Below are 25,743 nucleotides of genomic sequence, written 5' to 3'. Positions count from 1 at the left end.
GAGACTGAGGCTGGAGGATGATAAGGTTAAAACCAGCTTAGATTATAAAATGACACTATATACTGAAATGAAAAAGAAAAAAAAATCAAAACTCCTACAATCTACTTTGCAAAATTGACACAACTGTTTTATGCAAATTATCCCAATTAAGTCTTTTCCATGGGTCTTTACTTTTTTTTGTTTTCCCTGTCAGTTGTGGGGTTTGAACTCAGGGCCTGGGCACTGTTCCTGAGCATTTCTGCTTAAGGCTAGTGCTCTGCCACTTTGAGCCACAGCGCCACTTCTGGTTTTCTGGTGGTTCACGGAGATAAGAGTCTCACAGAGACTTTTCAGCCTGGGCTGGCTTTGAACCATGATCCTTAGATTTCAGCCTCCCAAGCAGCTAGGATTACAGGCATGAGCCACAGTGCCTGGCTGGTCTTTTTAACATGGTGTGCTATTTACCTATTTTCTTGATAGCACACTGTGTGAAGTTTGTGTTTTGTTCAATGATGTACTAGAACACGTTAGAGGCATCTGGCACATAGTATGACTTTAAGTGTTTGCTAAGTAGGTGCTTTTTTTGCCTTCATATTTCCAGTTTTAAAAACTAAAACTTTGAGCTAGGTGCCAGTGGGTCCTGCCTGTAATCCTAGCTATACAGGAGCTGAGAGCGAATGACCACAGTTTGAAGCCAGACCAGGTAGAGAAATCCAAGAGACTTTCATTTCCAACTAACCACTACAAAGCTGGAAGTAGAGGTTTACAAAGTGCTAGCCCTGAGTGACAAAGCCAAGGGAGAATTTGAAGCTGAGCTAAAGCCCAGTAATGGTACACAAGCACACCCACACCTATCTCTTGAAAAGATCATTGATTTCTAGAAAGGCAAAGTGCATAGGCACAAAATTGGTGAGACCAAGATTTCAAGGTTTGCTGTTACTTCCTGTGAGGGAAATTTCTATGAAGTGTGCCCTCTACTTAGTCATAGCACCCAGTAAGGAAAGTGAATGACATCGATTCTAATACACTAAGCCATTCTCTTTGTATTTAGCAATTCCAGATACAAAGTGCTATTACTAAGACCCATGTATCCAAACTAATGTCATTTAACTTTTTATTCTATCCAGAAAGATTCATGATAAAAAAGAAACCACCTACAACATTCTTAAGCTCTTGAAGAAACAGGCCAGGCTCTTACCTCTATCTTCCCTTTCAGTGCTTTAAACATGGACAAAATAACATGTTCTTCTTCTATCCGTTGAACCTCTTCTCGACTAGGCCAAATATCACGCAGGTAAACATCCTTGCCAGTAGGGTCAGTCCCTGGTTAAGAGTTTGACGTGATATTGAGTGTCAGAATACTTTCCTTCAAAATGCTTATGCCATTTCAAAGACATACAACAGAACCAAGGAAAGGCTCAACATCATGTACAGGCAGCAGTCACCACAACAGGTATCTGCTTTATGTCCTTCATTGGGATGTAGAAATTAATGAGAAAACTAAGAACTTCTGGGGGAAAAGTGTGCGTGAGTGTATGATCTATTTACATACACAGATATTAAAAAAATATATATTTATATATGGGAGCATACCTAAAGGCTCTGTCTGGAAATCTATGTTCACTGTGCCTGCCAGGGCATAGGCCACCACCAGTGGGGGAGAGGCAAGGTAATTGGCACGGACGCAATCACAAAGACGGCCTTCAAAATTTTTGTTTCCGGATAAAACTCCACAGGTAACCAAATCACCCTGAAAAACACAACACAAACAAAAACGCCACACACATAAATATACTTGATTCACAAGCTCATACAAACCTGGATAATCCCATGTAAGCAATCTCAGTATTATAGTTCTGTGAATAAGATAAGCAAAGCATACCACTAAGTTTTAGGTACAGAAACTACAAATCCTACACATAGCTAATAATTCCTTTCATTAATAAGGAATCATTCCAGAAACGTAGAAATGTTCTTCAAGTCATGGAGACTCAGAGTTTAGTCTTTCCAAGAGGCGCAATAACTAGAGAAACATAAGCGCATCACTATGTATTTTTGTAATCTAACAAGACAGTCTACAAGCTGTGCTCCATGCTAGGCGATCACACTTTACCTGTTTCACTGCATTTAGAACCGCTTCTGATAAGGGCGCTGTGTTCCCCACACAGGTTGAACATCCATAGCCAACTATTTCAAATCTGTGTTTTCAAAAAGGACATGATTACAGAGCACAACGATGAGATTACTCCAAGACTGTTCATGGCATACAGATTATTAACCTACATCAGGTGTATACTAATTTCACCATATGCTTAGAATTAGCATGCTGAAACACTCACAGGCCAACTATGTGTATTACATCACTCAAGGGAATTCTTCAAATACAACATACTAAGAACATAATACAACCTTCTAAAAATAATCGTGCCCAGGTGCTGGTGGCTCACACCTGTAATCCTTGCTACTCAGGAGGCTGAGATCTGAGGGTCGTGGTTTGAAGCTGCCCTGAGCAGGGAAGTCCCTAAGACTCTTATCTCCAATATAACAATCAAAAAGTCAGAAGTAGAGCAGTAGTTCAAGTGGTAAGAGTGCTTGCCTTGAGCAAAAAAGCTCAGGGACGGGACAGTGCACAGACTCTGAGTCCAAACCCCAGGACCAGCATTAAAAAGAGAAAAAAGAAAAATCTTTCTATATTAAATCATTTTTTTTTTTTTTTTGGTGAGTCTTGGGCTTGAACTCAGGGCCTGAACTGTCCCTGGGCTTCTTTTTGCTCAAGGCTAGCAATCTACCACTTGAGCCACAATGCCACTTCTAGCTTTTTCTGTTTATATGGTACTGAGAAATCAAACCCAGGGCTTCATGTGTCTTAGGCAAGCACTTTACTACTAAGCCATATTCCCAGCCTCAAACATATTCTATTTTAAGCAAACCCAAAGGCCTTGTTTAATATGCAAAGTACCCAAGTATTGGCTGGAACAATTCCATCAAAGACTCCCCAAAAAAACAAAACAAAGTAGGCACTGTAATAAAAGTGAATGTTGCTGGGCATTGGTGGCTCATGCCTGTAATCCTAGCTACTCAGGAGGCTGAGATCTGAGGATCGAGGTTCAAAGCCAGCTCAGGCAAGAAACTCTGTGAGATTCTTATCTCCAATAAAACACTCAGAAAAATGGAAGTGGCATTGTGGCTCAAGTGGTAAAGCACTCATCTTGAGATGAAGAGCTGAGGGCAGCGCCCAGACCGAGTTCAAGCCTCATGACCAACAACAACAAAAAGTGAATGTTACCTTTTTCTACTCATTAAGCCTAAGAAGATACCCTACCTAAAATTCCAATACAAAACATTGTAAGCAAAATCTAAACTACCTTTAGCTGCAGTTCAAAAAGCAAAAAACAAACAAAAAAACCCCCTAAAATTTATCAAGTTTTCAAAGAAGCTAATAATTTATGTAAGAAAATATGTTCCAAAATATATACTGAAAATATAATTAGCACCATCAATTCATTTTTCTGGTCGTGGGGCCTGAACTCTGGGCCTGGGTGCTGTCCCTGAGCTCTTCAGCTCAAGGCTAGCACTCTACCACTTGAACTACAGTGCCACTTGCAGCTTTTTCTGCTTATGTGGAGGAGGAATTGAACCCAGGGCCTCATGCTTGCAAGGCAAGCATTCTACCTTAACCACCGTCCCAGCTCCAATCAATTTTTGACTATGTTAACAAATACAAGCCAGGCACCTATTATACCTATAATCCTAGCTACCCAGGAAGCTGAATTTGTGTGTGCACGTGCATATGTGTGCACACGCACACAAAACACACACACCGAAATGTACATTGCTTTCTCTACATTCAAGGGACAATTCAACTCATGTATTATAGACAATCTTACAAAATCCCAATTAAGACAGTTTAGTGTTAATAAAAGCAGCCAGAAGGTTTTCTTCTTGTCTGAGCTGTACAGAATGCATGAGGAGTAAGTGCTCCGAGACACCACTCAGACACTGAGGCTATGGTTCAGTGTTTATTTCATTGTCTGTCATGTGTCTTCTCTAAGGATCCTGAAGTGAGAGATCATATAAATCCGACTGCCAGGTCCCTACAGGGCCTCGCACACTTCTGATAGTGAAGAGGCCTCAGAGACACCATGGAAATGGCAAAGTACTCCCACCACAGCATGCTACTTCTTTTCATCTTCTCTTGGTTTATGAAAGGCCTGTTAGGCAGCATAGAACCAATGTCAATAGCAGTCATGTGAAGCCACTTACCCCAGCTTACTAAGATAGGGCAGCACACCACTTGAGCTGAGGTAGTGAGTCACCATGCCACTGCCTGGAGACACGCTTGTTCTTATGTATGGCTTCACACGCAGCCCAGCTTCCACAGCCTTCTTAGCCAAAAGACCTGCGCCACCAACAAACAGGACTGATTAGAGAGTGACTTCCTTTCTTCACGTTGGGAGTAGAAAGCAGAAAGGAGAAAGGTCTATTGACCAGACTGGATGCTATGCCCAAAGCCTTAAACATATCTTCATCATTTTGTCTACTTTCAACAACAGATTCACCTCATTTAAAACAACTTGAAATTATAGTAGATGTGTGCTAACCATTATGTCAGAAAACAAGGACGTGTACACACAACAAAGACACTGTTGACTGGGATATGAAGCCAGACACTAGTGGCTCACACCTATCACCCTAGCTACTCAGGAGGCTGAGATCTGAGAGCAGGGCTCAAAACCAGCCCAGGGAAAGAAATTCTGTGAGTGACACCCCCCTTTTTTTTTCAGTTGGGAGGCTTGAACTCAGGGCCTGGTTGCTGTCCCTAAGCCTCTTTGTGCTCAATCACTTAAGCTTCAGCTTTCAGTTTTTGAGTGGTTAATAGGAGATAAGAGTCTCCCAGGAACCTTTCTGCCCAGGCCAGCTTTAAGCCATGCTCCTCACAGATCTCAGCTTCCTGGGTAGCTAAGATTACAGGCGTGAGCCACCAACACCTGGCTCTGTGAGACTCTCACCGCCAATGAACTACCAGAAAACCAGAAGTGGCGCTGAGGCTCAAAGTGGTAGAGTGCTAGCCTTAAGTGAAAAAGCTCAGGGACAGCGCCCAGGCCCCAAGTTCAGGCTCCACAACCAATAAAACCAAACCAAACCAAACATGTAGCCCCCAAGGCACTGCTTACCTGCAGCAAGCATGACAGAAGGGTTGCAGTTATTGGTGCAGCTGATGACAGCCGCAATGACCACCGACCCATGAGACAGCTTATACTCGCTTCCTTCATAATCAATGGACATGACGTCATTTTGTTTCTCAGCAGCAATTTGGAAGCCTCTAAATCCAACCTACCAATGTGCATATGAAGAGAAGATAAGTAGTGCGGGCTTGTATAGGAAATGCAGGTAGAAAACAAGCAGATACCTGACATGGGAGAATGGCCTTTTGCTGCTGTTTCTTTTTTTTTTTTTTTTAAAGGAGGTGGAATTTGTCTTTTTTATTTATTTATTTTTTCTTATGTGGTGCTGGGGAATCGAACCCAGGGCCTCATGCATGCAAGGCAAGCACTCTACCACTGAGCCACCTTCCCAGCCCCTTGCTGCTGTTTCTGAGCCACACAGAAAGTCCTGACACTCAGTAGTCCTGACTCAGCAAAAGCCTAGTCGGATCGGAGTCTCGTAGTTTCACACAAAACCTTCACCCCTGAATCCAGCCAGCTGCTCAGAACCCACACCTTACTTGGTCCATCCCTGCCTACAGTGACTCTCATGACACAGTACAGACTATTCCTATCTGAAGATCTCTTCCAAAGCAATCCTATCCGCAGCAGAAGTGAACCACGGTGGGCCACGGGTCAACAGGTGCTGAGAGGGTAAGAGCTACACAGCAGTCTCTGCTCTGCTTTATTTCTGTATGACTTTTACATTTTCAAAATAAAATGCCAAGAGCCAGGCACTGGTGGCTCATACCCAGAGGAAGTTGAGCTCTGGGGATCCAGGTTCAAATCCAGCCCAGGCAGGAAAGTCTGTGAGATTCTTATTTCTAGTTAATCAGCAAAAAGCTGGAAATGAAGCTATGGTTCAAGTGGTAGAGTGCTAGTCTTGAGCAAAAGAAGCTCAGGAACAGCATCCAGGCCCTGAGTTCAAGCCCCAGGATCTGCACTAACAAGCAAGAGGGGGGGGGGGGGGGGGGGGAAAGCCAAGAAATTATAAAAAGAAATAGTCTGAAAAGAAAGCTGACTTTTAGAACATAGAAAGTGGTAAGATTAGGGGCATGATCCTTAAGTAGGGACACAACCTCCCAAAAAGCAGTCGCTTCCTGCTCAGTCGCTTCCTGCTCGGATCAGTGTGCCAGTGATGAGGATCAGTGTGCCAGTGTGTGTGTGTGGGGGGGGGGCCTCACAGGCCTCTAGGGCAGAACTGCCTAACTTGGCTCTCTGTTGCCCAGCGCAAGAGCCACAGCCACCCAATACTGTGCAGCACTTGATATCAGACTACTCGGACTGAGAAACTATTAATTGTAGTTAATTTAAAATTTAACCTAAGTAGCTGGGTGCCAGTGGCTCATGCTTGTAATCCTTGCTAATCAGGAGGCTGAGAACTGAGGATCACAGTTCAAACCCAGCCCAGGCAGCAAAGTCCATGAGACTCTTCAATAAACCATCAGAAAACTGGAAGTGACACTGTGGCTCAAGTGGTAGAGAGCTCGCCTTGAGCTGAAGCGCTGAGGGGCAGCGCCCAGGCCCAGAGGTCAAGCCCCATGAGTGATCCCCCCCACAAAAAAATGTTAAGTCGACACAATCCCCAGAGTTCCACCTCATAGTGGAACTGGGAATAAGGCCCATCAATGACTGACCTGTCCAGCAGATAGAAGGGTGAAAAAAAAGGCTACTTTGTGCGTCAGAGCTATAAAAATTACGGCAGAAGACTGATTTACAAAGACTTAACACAAGCATGCTCAAACACAAACAACAAAAGGACTCACCTTTTCATTTAGGCAAGCCTGGAAATCACTTTTCATATCCGTCACTGCGACTCTGTCCTGAGGTCTTTTGGGACCACTGACAGTTGGAACAATTGAGTTTAGGTTAATCTGTATCACCTAGAAAAAGATAACAGAAAGAGAAGGAATGAAATTTCTCCATGCAGATTCCCATTCAAACAGTTCTTTCTAAAAGCACAGTGAATATATTCAGATTCAATGCAGTGTTTGAATGGTAAAACAAACCTGTTATAAGTTTGTGAATGATACCATGAAAACACCAAACTAAGAGATCAGTGTACAATCAAGCTACACCACCAACTGTAAGACCCAGATGAAATCTGACTCCCCCAACATAAACACTGCAGGCAAGTGTGCACACTGTGGGACTGAAGTCAAATCAACAGAGGGTGCTGTCAGGACACAGAAGGAAAAGGCTTGCCTTTTTCTGAAAGAGCCCAATTGCTTCTACTTTTCTTTAATGGAGCCGGCAACCCTGGTCTTTGCCTCAGTCTATACTAACAAGTTTCTTTGAAACCAAAAATCTGATCGTTCTGATGGATTTAAGCCTATTTCTTTATAGGGCCAGGGTTGGGTTTTTCCTTTTGATATTATTTATTTTTATCAGTCATGGGGCTTGAACTTTAGGCCTGGAAGTTGTCCCTGAGCTCTACAGCCCCAGGCTAGCACTCTACCACTTGAGCCACAGCGCCACTTCCAGTTTTCTGGTGGTTCATTAAAGATAAGAGTCTCACAGACGTTTCTGTCCGAGCTGGCTTTGAACTGTGATCCTCAGATCTCAGCCTCTTGAGGAGCTAGAATTACAGGCATGAGCCACAAGCACCTGGCTCGGTAATTTTTGTTGCTGTTGGTGGTGGTGGTGTGTGTATGTGTGTGTGTGTGTGTGTGTTTAACAGACATGATTTTGCTTTGTAGACCAGGTTGATTTAAACTTACAATGCCACAGGCTCCCAAGCGCTTGCATTACAGGTGTGCACCACAATACTTGGTGAGATTTCTTTTTTTTTTTTTTGGTCAGTCGTGGGGCCTGAACTCAAGAAGTGGTGCTATGTCTCAAGTGGTAGAGTGCTAGCCTTGAGCTGAAGAGCTGAGGGACAGTGCCCAGGCCCAGAGTTAAAGCCCCACAACTGACAAAAAAAAAAAAAAAAGAGGGGCTGGGAAGGTGGCTCAGTGGTAGAGCACTTGCCTTGCATGCATGAGGCCCTGGGTTCGATTCCTCAGCACCACATAAGCAGAAAAAAAAGCCGGAAGTGGCGCTGTGGCTCAAGTGGTAGAGCGGCTAGCCTTGAGCTGAAGAGCTGAGGGACAGCGCCCAGGCCCAGAGTTCAGGCCCCACGATCGGACCAAAAAAAAAAAAAAAGAAAGAAAGAAAGAACTGCTTTGATTATAAAAGAAGTTTAAGGCCATGTAACTGTAGCTTTTTAATGATGGACTGGGGAAAAAAGTGTCATAAATCTGATGTAGGAATCATTAAAACTGAAATTTGGGAATACAGGGGGAATGTTGTAGTACTTGGTATCTACCACAAAATAAAATTTAAATTTCATAAAGTATTATAAAATTACAGCCACAGAAGTCTATATAGTGGCCTAGATGGGTAGTCAAGAGCAGAGCACCTGCCTAGCAAGTGTGAGGCTCTGGGTCCAATCTCAGTATTGTCAAAAATAAAACAAGTAAAACAGCATGGTGATGGGGAGGCAGCTGATTAGAAACTGTCTTGCCATGAATGGTGGATCCAGGAAGGTGAACCACTCAGCCTCGAGGAGGTAAGATCAAGAGAATCTCAGTCCAAGGACAGCCTGTCAGACAGTTTCCGGCCAACAATTTGTTGGGCATAGCGGCTCATGCTTGTAATCTCAGTCATGTGGGAGGCACAGGTAAGTAGGTCACAGTACAATATCAGCCCTGGGAAAAACACAAGACCCAGGCTGGGTGCTGTGGCTCACACTTGTAATCCTGTTCAGGAAGCGGAGATCTAAGGGTTGCAGTTCATTAAGCAGCAAAAAGCTGGAAGTTGATCCTGAACAGAGTTCCAAGGCCACAACAAATTGGAGAGAGACTCAATAAATGGGACTACATTAATATAAGAAGTTTTTGCACAGATAAAGAAATAGCAACCAAACTAGAATGAAAGCCAACTAATTGGGAAAAAATATTTACCAAAATATATCAGACAAGGGTCTCATATCCATTATATACAGGGAACTCAAGAAACTAACCCCTCACAAATCTAACAAACCAATCATTAAAGGGGCAAGGGAGCTAAAGAGAGACTTCTCAGAAGAAGAGATAAAAACAGCAAAGAAACACATGAGGAAATGTTCATCATCCCTGGCTGTAAAGGAAATGCAAATAAAAACAACCATGAGATAGCACCTTACCCCATCAGAATGGCACACATCCTAAAGTCCGCCAATGACAAATGCAGAAAAAAAGGAGGGGATACAGAAAAAAAGGAACCCTACAGCATTGCTGGTGGGAATGTACACTTATTAAACCACTTTGGAAAGTGGTCTGGAGGTACCTCAGAAAGCTAAATATAGACCTCCTCCCCTATGACCCAGTCATACCACTCCTAGGCATCTACCCTGAACAACAGGAGCCAGAATGCAAGGACACATGCATCTCCATGTTTGTTGCAGCACTGTTCACAATAGCCAAGATATGGAAACAATCTAGATGAGTGGATAAAAAAATTGTGGTACCGATATACAATGGAATATTATGCAGCCATTAGAAAGGACAAAATAATGGCATTTGCAGGGAAATGGATGGAACTAGAGCAAATTATTTTAAACAAGATAAGCCAAGAACAGAGACAAACGGCACATGGTCTCCCTGTTATATGGATGCTAAAACCAAAATGCAAAGAGATATGACAAAGTAAACAGGACTCCAGAAACAAAGGAAAGCCACTCCTTTTGTTGTTGCTAAATGACTTCATGTTCTTGACTGTATATATATTTGCATATATATATATATATATATATATATATGCACACAATGGAGGGAAGCCAGGAGGTGGGCGCAGAGTAAGTGGGAAACGGACCAACATACAACAAAGGGGCCCATCAGCTGCACTGGACATAGAAGAAAGAGAACTAAACAACCGAAAGACAGTGATGGGAAGGGAGGAATGACAGGGAAAGGCAACAGCTTACACTAAGCAAAAGGAAAGAAATGTAAACATCACCTGATGTGGAAGAGATAATTGTATTTCAAAGCTCATAGAATTCACAAACTTTATCGCCCATGATAATGACAATTTGCCTCATGAAGGTTAGAATGTGTTTGTGACTTTAAGTATCACTATCTCACAATACTGTGAAATTTGTGAACTTTTTGTAATCACCTAATCTCAATTAAAAGAAAAAAAAGTGAGAGCAGGGATGGGTTAGGAGCGATGGGTGACAATGCTGTCAGACACCTTGTATTCATACAGTTTTGTAGAATGGGAACTTCTTTGTACAACTACTTAGAAATAACTTTTTTTTAAAAATGTGCCAGGCACCGGTGGCTCCCACCTGTAATCCTAACTACTCAGGGGTTGAGATCTGAGGATCTCGGTTCAAAGCCAGCCCGGGCAAGAGAGTCCGTGAGACTCTTATCTCCAACAAATCACCAGAAAACTGGAAGTGGTGCTATGGTTCAAGTGGTAGAGCGCTATCCTTGAGCTGCCTAGGCCCAGAGTTCAAGCCCCAGGACAAAAAAAAAAAAAAAAGTTTAAAAAAAATCTGGAAGTTGAACTGTGGTTCAAGTGGTGGAGGAGCAGTCTTGAGAAAAAAGCTTAAGGACATTGCCTAGGGCCCAAGTTCAAGCCCCAGGACTGACACTCACTCACATACTCAACACACACACACACTCACTCACACACCCCAAAAAACAAACACAAGGCTCAATCTGAAAAGCAAAAATAAAGGGCTGGAAGAGTGTGGCTCAAGTGGCTGAGTACTTGGCCCACAAGTGCTAGGTCCTGAGTTCAAACCCTAACCCTTAAAAAAAAAAAAAAAAAGAAACCTAAGAAGTCACTAATAAAATCAAAATAATGGATTACAAATAACAACTCTTAAGCAGTATCAAAAGCTAATTATTAAGTATTTACAATGTACCTAAAACTGGTCTATGAGGTACACATGAACATAGAGATAAAGAAACTGAGGCAAAAAGGTTAGATAAAACTGCCAAGTTACTCAGCTGGTGAGTGAGCCCGTGGCCCCAGGACCCAGACCCCAGGGCAGGTACCAGATCTCACACTCTGAGTCACCTCGAAGTGTGCTACTGGCACACACCTGTGAGTATTCAGGCTCAGAAGAACTCTGGTCATTCCTAAACAACTTCACAGCTTTCAGGTATTTTTCCACAGACTCAAGTTTGGTTTTGTCAAAACCTATAAAAGAAGAAACAATAATGAAGCAAGCGTGAATTTCTCTCTCCACACAGGAGTTTTGCATTTTACAGGGCCTATTCTTTCCAGAGCTTAATATGAACCATCATCCATTCTGCTATTTGATTAACTCATTTATAACAATGTGCCCCCAAACTGCAGAGTACAGAATGCATCTCTGAAGATATAGCTCTGATTAGAAAATAAACAGCTCAACGATAATATCTTCACACAAAAAGGAGGAACAAAAACATGGACTGGCTTTATGAAATATCAACAGTCAACAGGAGAATGGTCAAAGATCTTAGTCAACCAGGCTACAAAAACACCTTCAACTGGAACCTTCTACTGTTGTTAACAAAAGTATGTGCTTCTAACTCTTTGGAAAAGACTGATGTCCAAACTTCTGCCTGGTGGCTCCCTGGCTCATGGTTACAGCGGAGGACAGCTGAGAATGTACCTAAGTTCACTTCCATAAGGAAAATTCATCACTGACCCAGCACCACTGGCTTGTGTCAGAAATCCATACTATTCAAGAGGCTACAGTCTAGGGATCTCAGTTTAAAAGCCAGGGCAGGAATAGTCCATAAGACTCTTATTTTCAATGAAACACCAAAATGCTAGTAAAAGCAAAAGCTCAGGGACAGGGTCCAGGCTGAGAGTTCAAGTCCTAGTACTGGCAATGACTGGCGTACATGAGCACATGCACACAAAAAGAGACAAGAGTATTTCATAGTTGAGTGGAGAATGTGCTCAGAATGACTTCCACACTGGGGGGGGGGCAGGGAGGGAGGCAGGGATCCTTCACTGTGGGGGACAGGTCGGGTGAGGATTAATGGATCACAGGGGGCTGAGTTTTAAATCTGCAGACATCTGATGTCACTGTTTCAAAGAAAGCCATAGTATGAATATTAGATAATGACATTGTAATTTATTATATTGTCAGTCAGGCACACTGGATAGACAGTATGTTTGTTCCAATGATTGCACTCTCTCTTACCTGTATGTTCTAAGTGTTTCAATGTCACATTGTCAACAGGGAAAAAGCTGAGGATAGCACCATATTCTGGACACATGTTTGCTATGGTAGTTCGATCAACAACAGATAACTGTGAAACTCCACTTCCGAAAAACTCAACGAACTTTCCAGCCACTCCTACTTGTCTGAGGTGCTTTAGAGATAGGCAGAAAGACACAAAGTTAGCAATAACAGGAGGAACATGGATTTCCTAGAAACTATAAGATCCAATTTTTTTTTTTTGGAGGGGGTCAATCATGGGGCTTGAACCTTGGGCCTGGGCGCTGTCCTTCAGCTCTTCAGCTCAAGGTGAGCACTCTACCACTTGGGCCACAGCACCACTTCCGGTTTTCTGGTGGTTTATTGGAGATAAGAGTCTCATGGAGTTTCCTGCCTGGGCTGGCTCCGAACTGCGATCCTCAGTTCTCAGCCTCCTGAGTAGGACTCACAGGCATGAGCCACCAGCACCTGGCCAAGATCTAATTTTTAACTAATACCAAGGACAAGATCTTTCATTCTTCATATCAAATACTCTAGTTTCACAGGCATTTTGTAAGAGTTTTTAGTAGAGTTGTCCAATGTCATTGTTACTTGGGGCAAAAGTTCCAGAAGGTTGATTCATGTGTCAATGGCTGAGTCAGGGTACCCTAACTTGTCATATGTTCTCATTCAGTTGGAAACTTTTTCCTTTCTTAGCAGCCCCTCACACGAAGTTGCTCCAAACCACTGGTGGCCTCTTAGATTTAGTGAGTTAGTACTACTAATGATGAGACTGAAGTTATGCTAAAATGATACAACCATAAATTCTTCCAATTGCAGCTACAAGACAAAATATTTAAGACATCATTACCAATAAATTCCGTTTTGGCAAGACTTAACATGATTTTAAACTCTTTTTTTTTTCTTCCGGGTTTGTAGTGGGGTTGAAATCAGGGCCTGGGTACTATCCCTCAGCTCTTTTAGCCCCAGGCTAGCACTCTACCACTTTGAGCCACTGCACCACCTATGGTTTTCTGGTGGTTAATTGGAATTAAAGAGTCTCACGGACTTCCCTGCCCTAGCTGGCTTCAAACTGCAATCCTTAGATCTCAGTTTCCTGATTAAGAAGATTATAGTTACAAGGCGCAGGTGGCTCACACCTGTAATCCTAGCTACTGAGGAGGCTGAGATCTGAGGATCACCGTTCAAAGCCAGCCTGGGCAGGGAAGGAAAGTTCGTGAGACTCTAATCTCCAATAAGCCGCTAGAAAAACGGAAGTGGTGCTGTGGCTCAAGCGGTAGAGCACTCGCCTTGAGCTGAAGAGCACAAGGACAGTGCCCAAGCCCAGAGTTCAAGCCCCACGACTGACCAAAAAAAAAAGGATTATAAGCATGAGCCACCAGTGCCTGGTTTAAACCTACTGTACAAGATTACTCTCAGTAGCAAGTAATAAACACAAGTAATCATCTTTTCTAATTAGTAAAGAGGTCTCTAACTGACATGGGGAAGGTGCAAGTGAGGTAACAGAGGTAACAGAGAGAAACAACCCTCAACCAACGAGTAAAATTCAATCCCAACATTTTAGAGGCAGCTCAGAAACACTTTGCCCGAACTCATTTTTAAAGATGTAGAAACTCAAACATTAAAGATGTCCTTTTCTATTTGTGGTTTTATACTTTGAGGAAGAAAAACCTAGATCACATATACTAAGCCAAATGCTGTCTTCATATCATTAAGAGAATGGGACCTCAAAAGAAATAAGCTAGGCGCCGGTGGCTCACGCTGGTAATCCTAGCTACTCAGAAGGTTGAAATCTGAGCATAGTGGTTCAAAGCCAGCCCGGGCAAGAAAAGCCCAATTATCTCCAATTAACCAACAGAAAACCAGAAGTGGCACACATAATAGGTTAAAATTTTAATCAGCTAAATATCAGACAAAAACATCACTAAGGAAAAACCATCAGGAGAGGTTTAAAAACAGCATTAATTTTTAAAGGACATTGGAGGATATTTCTTTTCCTTTAGGAGTAGTCCTGCCATCAATTCTCACATTGACGTGATGATCTTTGGCATGACTTCCCAGATCAATCACTGCTCTGGGATGTCATTTTTTTTTTCCTACTTAAGAAGGAGGATCAGGGTGGGAGAGGAAGGGCAAGAGTTGGGGAGGTGGGGAAGAAAGGGATGATAGGGAAAAAATAAAGGAGGGTGTAACAATGCTAGATAGGAACAGACTCATTACCCTGCTCATGTAACTGTAACCCCTCTGTACAGTTTCTTGACAATAAAAAATATATATTAAGAAAGAAAAAGCCAGGTGCCGGTGGCTCACACCTATAATCCTAGCTATTTAGGAGGCTGAGATCTGAGGATCGTGGTTCAAAGCCAGCCCAGGCAGCAAATTTCGTGAGACTCTTATCTCCAATTAACCACCAGAAAACTGAAAGTGGCACTGTGGCTCAATTGGTAAAGCACTAGCCTTGAGCTGAAGAGCTGAAGGGCTGAAGGACAGCGCCCAAGCCTGGAGTTCAAGCCCCACAACCAACCAAAAAAAGGGAAGAAGGATCAATATTAACTGCTGAGAGGGATGTATTACCATTTTCTTGCCCGGTGGGATATCCTGAAAGCCTTCAGATCAATGATCTAACCAAAAATTCTGAGAAGCTGGGATCCTAATTGTAATTTTGTATGGAACACTTCCCACATGTAGTCATTTTTAAAATGGGATTTACAAGTCCCTCGAGCTCACACATTAAAGGCATGATGCTGATTTTAAAAGTTCAGAGCAAAGGGCTTCTACATGATACTTCAAAGAAAAGTTCAATCAATAGATAAAGTTGACATGTCTCTACGGTCCCTATTTTTGAAAGCATTATTTAATAGTGTACTGGTTTTGAAAGGGCAAATAATTCCATTAAATATTAAAGGAGTGGCAAAGACACTTTTGCAGAATATGGCATTTTAAAAATTCACATGATGGGCTGGGAAGGTGGCTCAGTGGTAGAGTGCTTGCCTTGCATGCCTGAGGCCCTGGGTTCGATTCCTCAGCACCACATAAGCAAAAAGAAAACAGCTGGAAGTGGCGCTGTGGCTCAAGTGGTAGAGCACTAGCCTTGAGCTGAAGAGCTGAGGGACAATGCCCAGGCCCAGAGTTCAGGCCCCACAACCGGACCAAAAACACACAAAAAAAATTCACATGGTGTCTAGTTATCTACTGAGTAAGTACTACAAAACAGTTCAGTGGACTTTGCTTGATTGCCTGAGTTAGTTCAGGCCCTTCAGCTTCTCAGAATTAAAATAGCAACAACCCCCATCTCAGAGGCTTATAATGGAATAGATGCATTGGCGCGTTAAATGAACAAAATCAATTTCTCATACTTACTACTAAAATTCAATGTTGTGCTCGCAGTTGCTATAACTATGGAAGCCCTAAACCCAAATCCTTGTTCTTCTGGCCCCTGCCCTTAGATAAAAGCAATGTCCTGTAAGTCACAAAAAGACCTCAGCTCACACTCACCTTTGTAATGCCAAGAACAACATCTATGGATGTCACGAAAGGATTGCACGAGCCAGCGAGCTCACACCCAACCACCTCTGGTAAAGTAAGAGACACGGGCAGGCCAAGCATGACCGCTTCTGTTTCAATGCCCCCCACTCCTGGAGACAGACAAGACAGTACATGAGCCGAAGGCACGGAGGAGGACTGAGTCAGCTCCGCAACCCTCACACAGAGCCATCACTGCTCATACTGCGTGTCTTGAACCCATGCCTTCCCAAAGAGACTCTTCACATGAATCAAAAATTAATGCTTTTATCCTTATTAAAATTTCTAAACACATAGTATATATAGGGTATAGATTAGGCATTTTTGTACTCTGCTCACAACACAGATATGGTTGGGTGCTAGTAGCTCACATCTATAATCCTAGCTACTCAGGATGCTGAGATGTGAGGATCGTGGTTCCAAGCTCGCCCTAGTGGGAAAGTCCATGAAAATCTTACCTCCAATTGACTACCACCCTATCACCACCACCACCATCACCCCCCAAAAAACCCACACAAATAGAAATGGAGCTGTGGGTTAAACGGTAGAGTGCCAAACTTCTGGAAGAAAAGCTAAGGAACAGTGCCTAGGCCTTGAGCTCAAGTCCTAGTACCGGCATCAAAAAGACAGGTATGAGGGCTGGGAAAGTGGCTCAGTGGTAGAGCGCTTGCCTTGCATGCTCAAGGCCCTGGGTTCGATTCCTCAGCACCACATAAGCAAAAAGAAAAAAGCCAGAAGTGGCGCTGTGGCTCAAGTGGTAGAGCACTAGCCTTGAGCTGAAGAGCTGAGGGACAGTGCCCAGGCCCAGAGTTCAGGCCCCACGACCGGACCAAAAAAAAAAAGATTTAAAAAAAAAAAAAAAAAAAAAGACAGGTATGAATATTGTCCAGTTCACTTTAAGCTTAGTCTAATATAAACAAAAATTAACTATTATAACACTGTAAAAGAGTAAGCAAAGGTGGGTGCTGGTGATTTATGCCTGCTATCCTAGCTACTAAGGAGCCTGAGATTTGAGGATCATGGTTCAAAGCCAGCTCAGGCAAGAAAGTCCATAAGACTCTTGTCTCCAATTAAACACCAGAAAACCAGAAGTGGCACTGTGGCTCAAAATGGTAGAGCACTAGCTTTGAGCGAAAAAGCTCGGGAATAGCACCCAAGCCCTGAGTTCAAGCCCCACAACTGACAAAATAAAATAAAATAAAAAGAGTAAGGCTGGGCACTGGTGGCTCACACCTGTAATCCTAGCTACTCAGAGGCTGAGATCTAAGGATCATAGTTCAAAGCCAGCCCGGGCAGGAAAGTCTGTGAGACTCTTATCTCCAATAAACCACCAGAAAACCATAAGTGGCGCAGTGGCTCAAGTGGCAGAGCACTAGCCTTGAGCTGAAGAGCTCAGGGAGAGCACCCAGGCCCAGAGTTCAAGCCCTATAACTAACAACAACAACAAAAAAAGAGTAAGGAAGAATAGATCCTCAACTCAAGTGAGAAGTAAAGGCTCCCAGGAGGCCATAAGCACATCTGGAGACAGGATTAATAGTGGCCGCATTCCAACAGCAGGATAAAGGAGTGCTTGTGGAAAGAACACCACAGCCCATTCAGGGAAATAGAGTATGAGCCTCTACAATGGGTATGGGTGAAAGCACGTATGCAGGGTGCATGTGTTCCCCACAAACACTCTACCACACACCCGACACTTGAATTAAGCGTTGTTGCTGTTATGATTGATGAAGTAACAGAGCTTCAAAGAGGCTACATAGACTGTCCACTTATTCCTCAATAATGTTCTAGACTTTGGGTCCCTACAGAAATGAATACACAGAGTTGTTTACTTACCCCACCCAAGAATCCCCAAACCATTGACCATGGTGATGTGAGAGTCTGTGCCAACTACGCTGTCAGGGAAGAGGAAGCCCTTGTCTTCACAAACCACTCGTGACAGGCATTCTAAGTTCACTTGGTGAGCAACTCCAGTTCCAGGTGGTATGACAGCCACATTCTTGAACACTCGTGAGCTCCACTGCAAATTGTAATGATCAGAAACACTGGGTATGAGTTTGTTACCCAGATACAAATACTGACACTAATATAAATATAACATTGGCAATATATATTAAGTATACATACAATGTATTTATATAGACAATATACGCTTATATAGACACTAAAATGTTAAAAATAATCAATATAGCCAATTTAAAGTTTATAATACATCCTAAAATGGAAAACATATACTCAAGAAGGCTGAGATTGGAGGATTGTTGTTTAAAGCCAGCCTGAGCAGGAAAAGTCCATGAGACTCTTCAACTTAACCACCAAAAATTCTGCAAGTACACTGGGCGCTAGTGGCTCACACCTGTAATCCTAGCTACTCAGGAGGCTGAGATCTGAGGATCATGGTTCAAAGCCAGCCTGGGCAGGAAAAGTCCATGAGACTCTTATCTCCAATAAACCACTCAGAAAACCAGAAGTGGTGCTGTGGCTCAAGTGGTAGAGCGCTAGCCTTGAGCTGAGGGACGGCACCCAGGCCCAAAGTTCAAGCCCCATCACTGACCAAAAAAAAAAAATCTGCGAGTAGAGCTGTGGCTCAAGTAATAGAGTGAAAAGGCTAAGGAACAGAGTCCAGGCCCTAAATTCAAGCCCTAGTTCTTACATTCATACACACACACACACACACACACACACACACACACACACACACACACACACACACACACACACACAACCAACATGTATACTGAGCCTATGCCTTTCATTTTGTTAACTATTAAATTAGATCAAAAGAACCTGTTCAAATAGTCCATATAAATGGTAGTACTCAGCTCTTCCAGCTTCTTGGGAGCAGGAAGGTGAGCGGTGGAACTCCAGGCTCATCTGAAAGAAGCCAGGATTTTCCCCTTTTACACATAGGAGATGGGGGAAGACATAGGAGTGCTTCCAGTAAGATTTAAAAAGCCTTTAAAACCCCAAATCTACACATAAAACTGTGCCATGTCAATACAAATCCATCTCTTTTACCTTAAAAAACTGAAGTCTCTCTCGATTTCTGCCAAATTCAACTTCTTGATTTTTTAACACTGCTTCAGGTCTAAAAGAAGAAAAGAAAAGAAGAAAACATGTGTATCAGAACAAAGGCCTACCTTGCTAAGACTTGACCCTTATGCATGAATAGACAAGTATTAAAAATCATGGGAAGGACAATTTACTAAATTTCTTTTTGAACAGGAAGCTCTTTCTGATTTACACAATACCTAGACAGCCACAGAAAGGAGTTATTTCACCAGGTATAACAAAGCCAGTTCATGCAAGTGCCAACCAGTTAGAACTATACTAACACACACTGTTGTGAGAACAGAGCTGAGATGGTAATACAAGTAAAATGGCAAACTGTGTTGCAATTTTTGCTGCTAGCAATAGCAAAGTATTCTGGGTACTAAGTAAGCACAGTCTCACCCACTTGTTTCATAAGGAACAGATACAGAATAACTGCTTCACAGTCTATACAACACAGTACATCCATGTGAAATCATTGCAACAGATATTGGACAAGAGAATGCTAACTTCCTTCACTGAAAAACAAGCTGGCACTAATGAATACCAACAGAAAGCATTCATACTCAGGCACTGGTTGCAAATGAAAAGGACACAGGATGGGTGTGTTCTCGATCTGTGAAGAAAATGTTCCTGAGGTTCGGCTTAGCTCTCCAGAATCGCACGGTCCTCGGCAGGGAGTCTGGCCTCGACACGGAGGAGGCTTCCTGGGTGCTCGCAGTGGAGAGAGCTTTCCTGACTTCTGTAGGTCACCACCTCCAGGATTGGGTGCATTTTGTATTGCACTGTTACCCCAAAAGGAAACAAAATAAAAAACATTTACAAGTGACAGAAACTTGGCTCTTCAACGAACACTACCTGGGAGTAACTGGTGTTCCAAGGCTCACATCCATCAGTTAGTCCAGATGCCAACAGTAAATTCAAAGCACAGGACCACAGTGTAAACCCCTCGGGTTCTCATGTATGTCAGTACTATTCAGCTACTCCAGAGCACATGGAAAAATGCTGATTCAGGGGCTGGGAAGCTGGCTCAGTGGTAGAGTGCTCGCCCTGCATGAATGAGGCACTGGATTCGATTCCTCAGCACCATGTAAGCAGAAAAAGCTGGAAGTGGTGCTATGGCTCAAGTGGCAGAGTGCTAGCCTTGAGCTGAAGAGCTCAGTGGTAGCACCCAGGCCCAGAGTTCAGGCCCCACGACAGAGGGGAAAAAAAAAAGAAAAGAAAAGAAAAAAATGCTGATTCATACCAATGGCAATCAGTCTTCTGTAGCTTACCCCTGGTGAAAGGCCCCAGAAATACTAAAAACTAAGTTGGGAGATGGCGGCTCACACCTGTAATGCTAGCTACTCAGGGAGGCTTTGATCTGAGGATCACAGTTCAAAACCAATCTGGGCAGAAAAGTATGTGATAATCTTATCTCCAACTAACCAGCAAAAAGCTGAAAGTAAAAAGGTGTAGCTCAAGTGGTAGAGCACCAACCTTCAGCATAAAAGCCCAAGCCTGTGGGTGCAGGTGGCTCACGTCTGTAATCCTAGCTACTCAGGAGGCTAAGATCTGAGAATCACGGTTCAAAGCCAGCCTGGATAGGAAAGTCCATGAGACTCTTATCTCCAATAAACCACTCAGAAAACCCAAAGTGGCATTGTGGCTCAAGTGGTAGAGTGCTAGCCTTGAGCTCAAGAGCTGAGGGACAGCACCCACTGAGGCCCAGAGTTCAAGGCCCATGACCGACAAAAAAAAAAGCTACAAGCCCAAGCACTAGTACAAGCAAAAAACAAAAAACTTTTTTCAGTGGAAAGAATGTAAGAGCTTTCGTAAATGCATGGTTTTTGTTGTTTTTGTTTCTGTTTTTGTCAGTCATAGGGCTTAAACTCTGTACCTGGGCACTGTCCCTGAGTTCTTCAGCTCAAAGTTAGGGCTCTACCACTTCAGCCATCATGCCACTTCTGGTTTTCTGATGGTTAATTGGAGATAAAAGAGTCTCACTGATTTTCCTGCCCAGGTTGGATTTTTTTTTTGTCGGTCATGGGGCTTGAACTCTGGGCCTGGGCGCTGTCCCTAAGCTCTTCAGCTCAAGGCGAGCGCTCTACCACTTGAGCTACAGCGCCACTTCCGGTTTTCTAGTGATTTATTGGAGATAGGAGTCTCTCGGTCTTTCCTGCCCGGGCTGGCTTTGAACCGCGATTCTCAGATCTCAGCCTCCTGAGTAGCTAGGATGACAGGCGTGAGCCACTAGGGCCCAGCTTAAATGCATGGTTTTTAACCACCAATTTAAGACAAATCTTTAGGGCTGGAGAAGTGGCTCAAATGGTAGAGTTCCAGTTTATCCCCAGTATCTCAAATGAAAGAAAAAACTTAATTCAGATATTGACTCAAAACACAGCTCCTGAGACTGTCCACTTTTATCAAATATGGTGGCAGAAATACACAAATATGAAACCAGTTTTAAACTCAGATTGAGTCCAGAAAGTCTCACTAACCTAAACCTTTCCACCAATTTTCCATGACCCTAGTCAGTACCCATGCAGGGTGTCCCGAGGGCGAGCCTGCCTCTGTGCCCTTCCTGTACACTAGCCACTTCCACACCCTGAGAGATAGTACCATTTGCTGAAGTCTATCTGTAAAGAGTGGTCAGCCGTGAGGTCAGTTGGACAAGCAGGGTGCACTTTCTTAGGGTCTCCGCCAAGGGTTTTCACTGCTTCTCGCATAGCAGCAAAATCCACCATAGCTGGTATTCCACTGAAAAATAAGTATCAAGTAACAGTTACACAGTTGCTGGTATAGAAGCTTATTATAAAATGGCTAACATAGTGGCACTGTGGCTCAAGTGGTAGAGTGCTAGCCTTGAGCAGAAGAGCTGAGGGACAGCGCCCAGGCCCAGAGTTCAAGCCCCACAACGGACAAAAAAAGAAAATGGCTAACATGTACACACTCATTTTAATTTTTAAAAAGTACCTCTTCTTAGTTTGGATTATTTGTTGTTGAGAGGGAAATTACTGGGATTTGAACTCAAGGCCTCACACTTAAGGCAGGTAATTCTACTGCATAAGCCATATATCAAGACCTTTACATGTTATTTAGCACTTTATCTTGCATTTTTGCTTTGGCCAGCCTAAACCATAATTTTCTGACCTACACATATCACAAAGTAGGGTTACAGAAGCATATCACCGAACTTGACTTATTTTGCTGGGATAGGGTCTCACTAAGTTTTTGTCTGGGCTGCTCTCAAAGTATATGTAGTCCTTTAAATTTAATCTCCCAAGTAGCGGGGATTACGGCGTAAGATACCAAGCCTGACTTCATTTGTATTCATTTCTGATCATGTACTTATGCTCTAAAGGAGGATGGACTCTGGTGTAATGAAAATTAACATGAAATATTATCTGAGAACTTGAGTACTCTGGGGTGAATGTCCCCCAAATAACAAAACATATCATCTTTATTTATCTTTTTTTTTTTTTTATTCTTCTTAAGCAATCATACAAAGGGGTTTCAGTGTGACAGTCTGTGAGTATAATGCATCTTGATCACTGTCTTCCCCCATCTCTCACCCCTCGTTACCTGGTTCCATTTTCACATATGTAATGGAATATTATAGCTGCATTCACTTCTTCTTCATTTCTCTACTCATCTAACCCCAAAGACATGATTTCTGTAAATGTAAGTAATCATCGAAGGACTGCCTGCAGAAATCTTTCCTTTTGTGTTCAAGTTTTTCCTACTGTTTTGCTTTTCTTCCTTTGAGACAAGATCTTACTACAAAGCCTTATCCTCCTTATCCTCCTGTCTCAGGGTCCTGAGTGCCCTCCACCCCACCCCACCCTGCTCCTCCCCATTCCTGCTTGCCTTCCAGTTTCTGAAGCTCTTTCCCTTTTTTCCTAGGTGGAGGCTCTTTTCCCCAAATGCTTGTATGTTGCCTCAAAGATACCCACCCTTGTTTTCCACTCTACATACACCTCTCCATACATACAGCTTACTACACAGCAAGGATGAGCAGCCTTCAGTGTCGAGCTGTTGCCATACCATAGCTCAAATACCAATTGCAGAATACTCCCTGAACTATTACAGTGGCAGCATTATGGACACATGGAGCAGGGCACATGAACCAGACTCTGATGGGAGACGGGACTGGCTACCCAACCCCAGGCGCCTTCAAAACCTAGCTTATGCTGAACTCTTCTAATAAATAATCTCTGGACACCCAGATCAGACAGTCTTCCAAGACCCTTTGTACTTTATCCTACATGGGATGGAAGCCATGTGGGTGTGGAAAAATGGTGTGACCCACTCAGCATTTTTAACTAGGCCCACCATCTACTGTGTAAAGAGTAGACTGCAGATGTAAACGTGGAAGCAAGGATACCAGGTAAGAGACCACTGCAGCAGTTACCATCTAGGCAAGAGCAAAAAGAGCAGGGAACCCTGGTTCATGCCTTTAATTCCAGCTACATACAAGATGGAGATAAGGGAAAATCACAGCTTGAGACCAGCCAAGACAAAAAGTTAGAGCCCATCTCAAAAAACAGGTCAAAGCTGGGCGCTGGTGGCTCACACCTGTAATCCTAGCTACTAGGAGGCTGAGATCTGAGGATCTCTGTTCAAAGCCAGCCCGGGCAGGAGAGACCATGAGACTCCTATCTCCAATAAACCACCAGAAAACAGGAAGTGGCGCTGTAGCTCTAGTGGTAGAGTGCTCGCCTTGAGCTGAAGAACTGAGGGACAGCGCCCAGGCCCAGAGTTCAAGCCCCACGACCGACAAAAAAAAAACAAAAAAAAACAGGTCAAGGGCTGGGAAGGTGGCTCAGTGGTAGAGCACTAGCTTTGCAGGCATGAGGCCCTGGGTTCGATTCCTTAGCACCACATAAGCAAAAAGAAAAAAGCTGGAAGTGGCGCTGTGGCTCAAGTGGTAGAGCGCTAGCCTTGAACTGAAGAGCTGAGGGACAGCGCTCAGGCCGAGTTCAGGCCCCACAACCAGACCAAAAAAAAAAAAACAGGTCAATAGCCGGCTACTGGTGGCTCATACCTGTAATCTTAGCTACTAAAAAGGCTGAATATCTGAGGATCACGGTTCAAAGCCAGACTGGGCAGGAAAGTCTGTGAGACTCTTATCGCCAATAAACCACCAGAAAGCCAGAAGTGGTGCTGTGACTCAAGCGGTAGAGCACTAAGCAACAGCATCCAGACCCAGAGTTCAAGCCCCATGACCAACAAAAAAAACCCAAACAAACAGAAAACAGGCCAAGAGTGGTGGCACATGCCTGTATTTCTTTTTTTTTTTTATATTGTTATAAATAAATAAATAAACCTAAGATGGCCCCTTTTGTTTACTTGCTGAAACTATGGAATAGTCTTTGGACAAGCCACAAATAACGGATTCTATGAAGGCCTGTTGACATGTCTGTATTTCAAACTCCACAGATGTTAGATGGCCCTGGGACAAAAATGAAGATATCTTACCCTAAAGATAACTAAAACAAAAAAGGTGTGGGCATGGCTTAAGTATCAAAGTACCTGCCTAGCATGTTGTGGGTTCAATCCCCAAACACCAGTACAGCCACAAAGAGAAAGAAAAAAAAGGGAATCAAGAGAGATGAAAATGGAGCTAGAACCAGTGTGACAGTGATAAAGATGATTAGAAATATTTGGAGGGGGTAGAGGCTGCAATGCTTGGTAAGAAATGTACTCATGATCTTGCCCATGTAATTGTAACCCCTCTGTACAGTATTTTCATAATAAAAAAAAGAAAGAAAAAAAAAAGAAATATTTGGAGAGGTAACACTGACAAAATTGCTACCTGTCTGGTTACAGGGTATTAAGAGAAGGACCAAGATGATTCCCTAGATTTCCGGCACAGAAGACTTAGAAGGACAGCTAATATGTGTGAGCTGACTATGACGAGACCGGGGTTTGAGAAAGTTGGTGTCTGTGGGGATGGCCACAGACCATGGAGGAGAAGGCGCTTCAATGTCACAGACACAGCTACCTATTCTCAGTGCAATGCTTTTATTCATAAAGCGCGACTCCTCTCAACTGACATATGAGCCAAAATCAAACATTAGGGATTATATTTTTCAAAGACATCATGAGATTCATTCATGAACGATGAATGCATCACTCACGTGAAATCCTGGAGAAGGACACGGGCAGGGAAAAGGGGCACTTCAACATTGCGCTGTTTGGTTTTCCAGTCTAAAATGTTCATGACATCTTCCCTTTTCATGAAAAAGCCATCACAGTTTCGCACAGCAGCTTCCAACAGGACCCGTATTGAGTAAGGCAGAACATCTGGTTTAAGAGAAAATGTTACAATTAGGAAGAGGTTATTTACATGTATCTATGCATTGTAAAAATTACAACAGCGGGAGAGAGCAAAGGAAGGGGGGACATTGCCCCCCAAAAGAAGTATACTCATTACTTGACTTAGGAAGTGGTAACCCCTCTGTACAACACCTTAATAAAAAAAAAATTGTATTTTAGAAATTATAATAGCAGCCAGGCGCTGGTGGCTCACGCCTGTAATCCTAGCTACTCAGGAGGCTGAGATCTAAGGATCGTGGTTCAAAGCCAGCCCAGGCAGGAAAGTCTGTGAAACTCTTATCTCCAATAAACACTCAGAAAACCGGAAGTGGCACTGTAGCTCAAGTGGTAGAGCTCTAGCCTTGAGCTGAAGAGCTGAGGGACAGCGCCCAGGCCCAGAGTTCAAGCCCCACGACCGACAAAAAAAAAGAAATTATAATAGCAAAGAGATAAAAAGGCTCTATTCTCCCATTCATTTTTGGATAAAAAAAAAAATGTGGTACC

The 25,743-nt window shown here is 43.2% G+C and overlaps 1 protein-coding gene across 1 annotated transcript in view; it reads right to left on the bottom strand.

Moving 5' to 3' along the window:
* Positions 1-25,743, bottom strand: part of Ireb2 (iron responsive element binding protein 2) — a 48,135-nt gene that overhangs the window by 7,110 nt on the left and 15,282 nt on the right. Inside the window, exons 3-16 of the mRNA XM_042697711.1 lie at positions 25,062-25,227; positions 21,541-21,678; positions 19,506-19,724; positions 18,907-18,976; positions 17,725-17,908; positions 15,865-16,004; positions 12,352-12,523; positions 11,257-11,354; positions 6,950-7,066; positions 5,154-5,313; positions 4,243-4,378; positions 2,093-2,177; positions 1,573-1,729; positions 1,178-1,302 (exon numbers count right to left, since the gene is read on the bottom strand). Coding sequence (XP_042553645.1) covers positions 1,178-1,302; positions 1,573-1,729; positions 2,093-2,177; positions 4,243-4,378; positions 5,154-5,313; positions 6,950-7,066; positions 11,257-11,354; positions 12,352-12,523; positions 15,865-16,004; positions 17,725-17,908; positions 18,907-18,976; positions 19,506-19,724; positions 21,541-21,678; positions 25,062-25,227 — 1,967 coding nt within the window. The remainder of the gene's footprint in view (positions 1-1,177; positions 1,303-1,572; positions 1,730-2,092; positions 2,178-4,242; positions 4,379-5,153; positions 5,314-6,949; positions 7,067-11,256; positions 11,355-12,351; positions 12,524-15,864; positions 16,005-17,724; positions 17,909-18,906; positions 18,977-19,505; positions 19,725-21,540; positions 21,679-25,061; positions 25,228-25,743) is intronic.

The sequence above is a fragment of the Dipodomys spectabilis genome, unplaced genomic scaffold, assembly GCF_019054845.1.
Source record: "Dipodomys spectabilis isolate Male_0828 unplaced genomic scaffold, ASM1905484v1 ptg000228l, whole genome shotgun sequence".
Taxonomy (NCBI): Eukaryota; Metazoa; Chordata; class Mammalia; order Rodentia; family Heteromyidae; genus Dipodomys; species Dipodomys spectabilis.
Note: the sequence above shows the minus strand (reverse complement) of the source record. Positions and strands in the feature narration are given on the sequence as shown.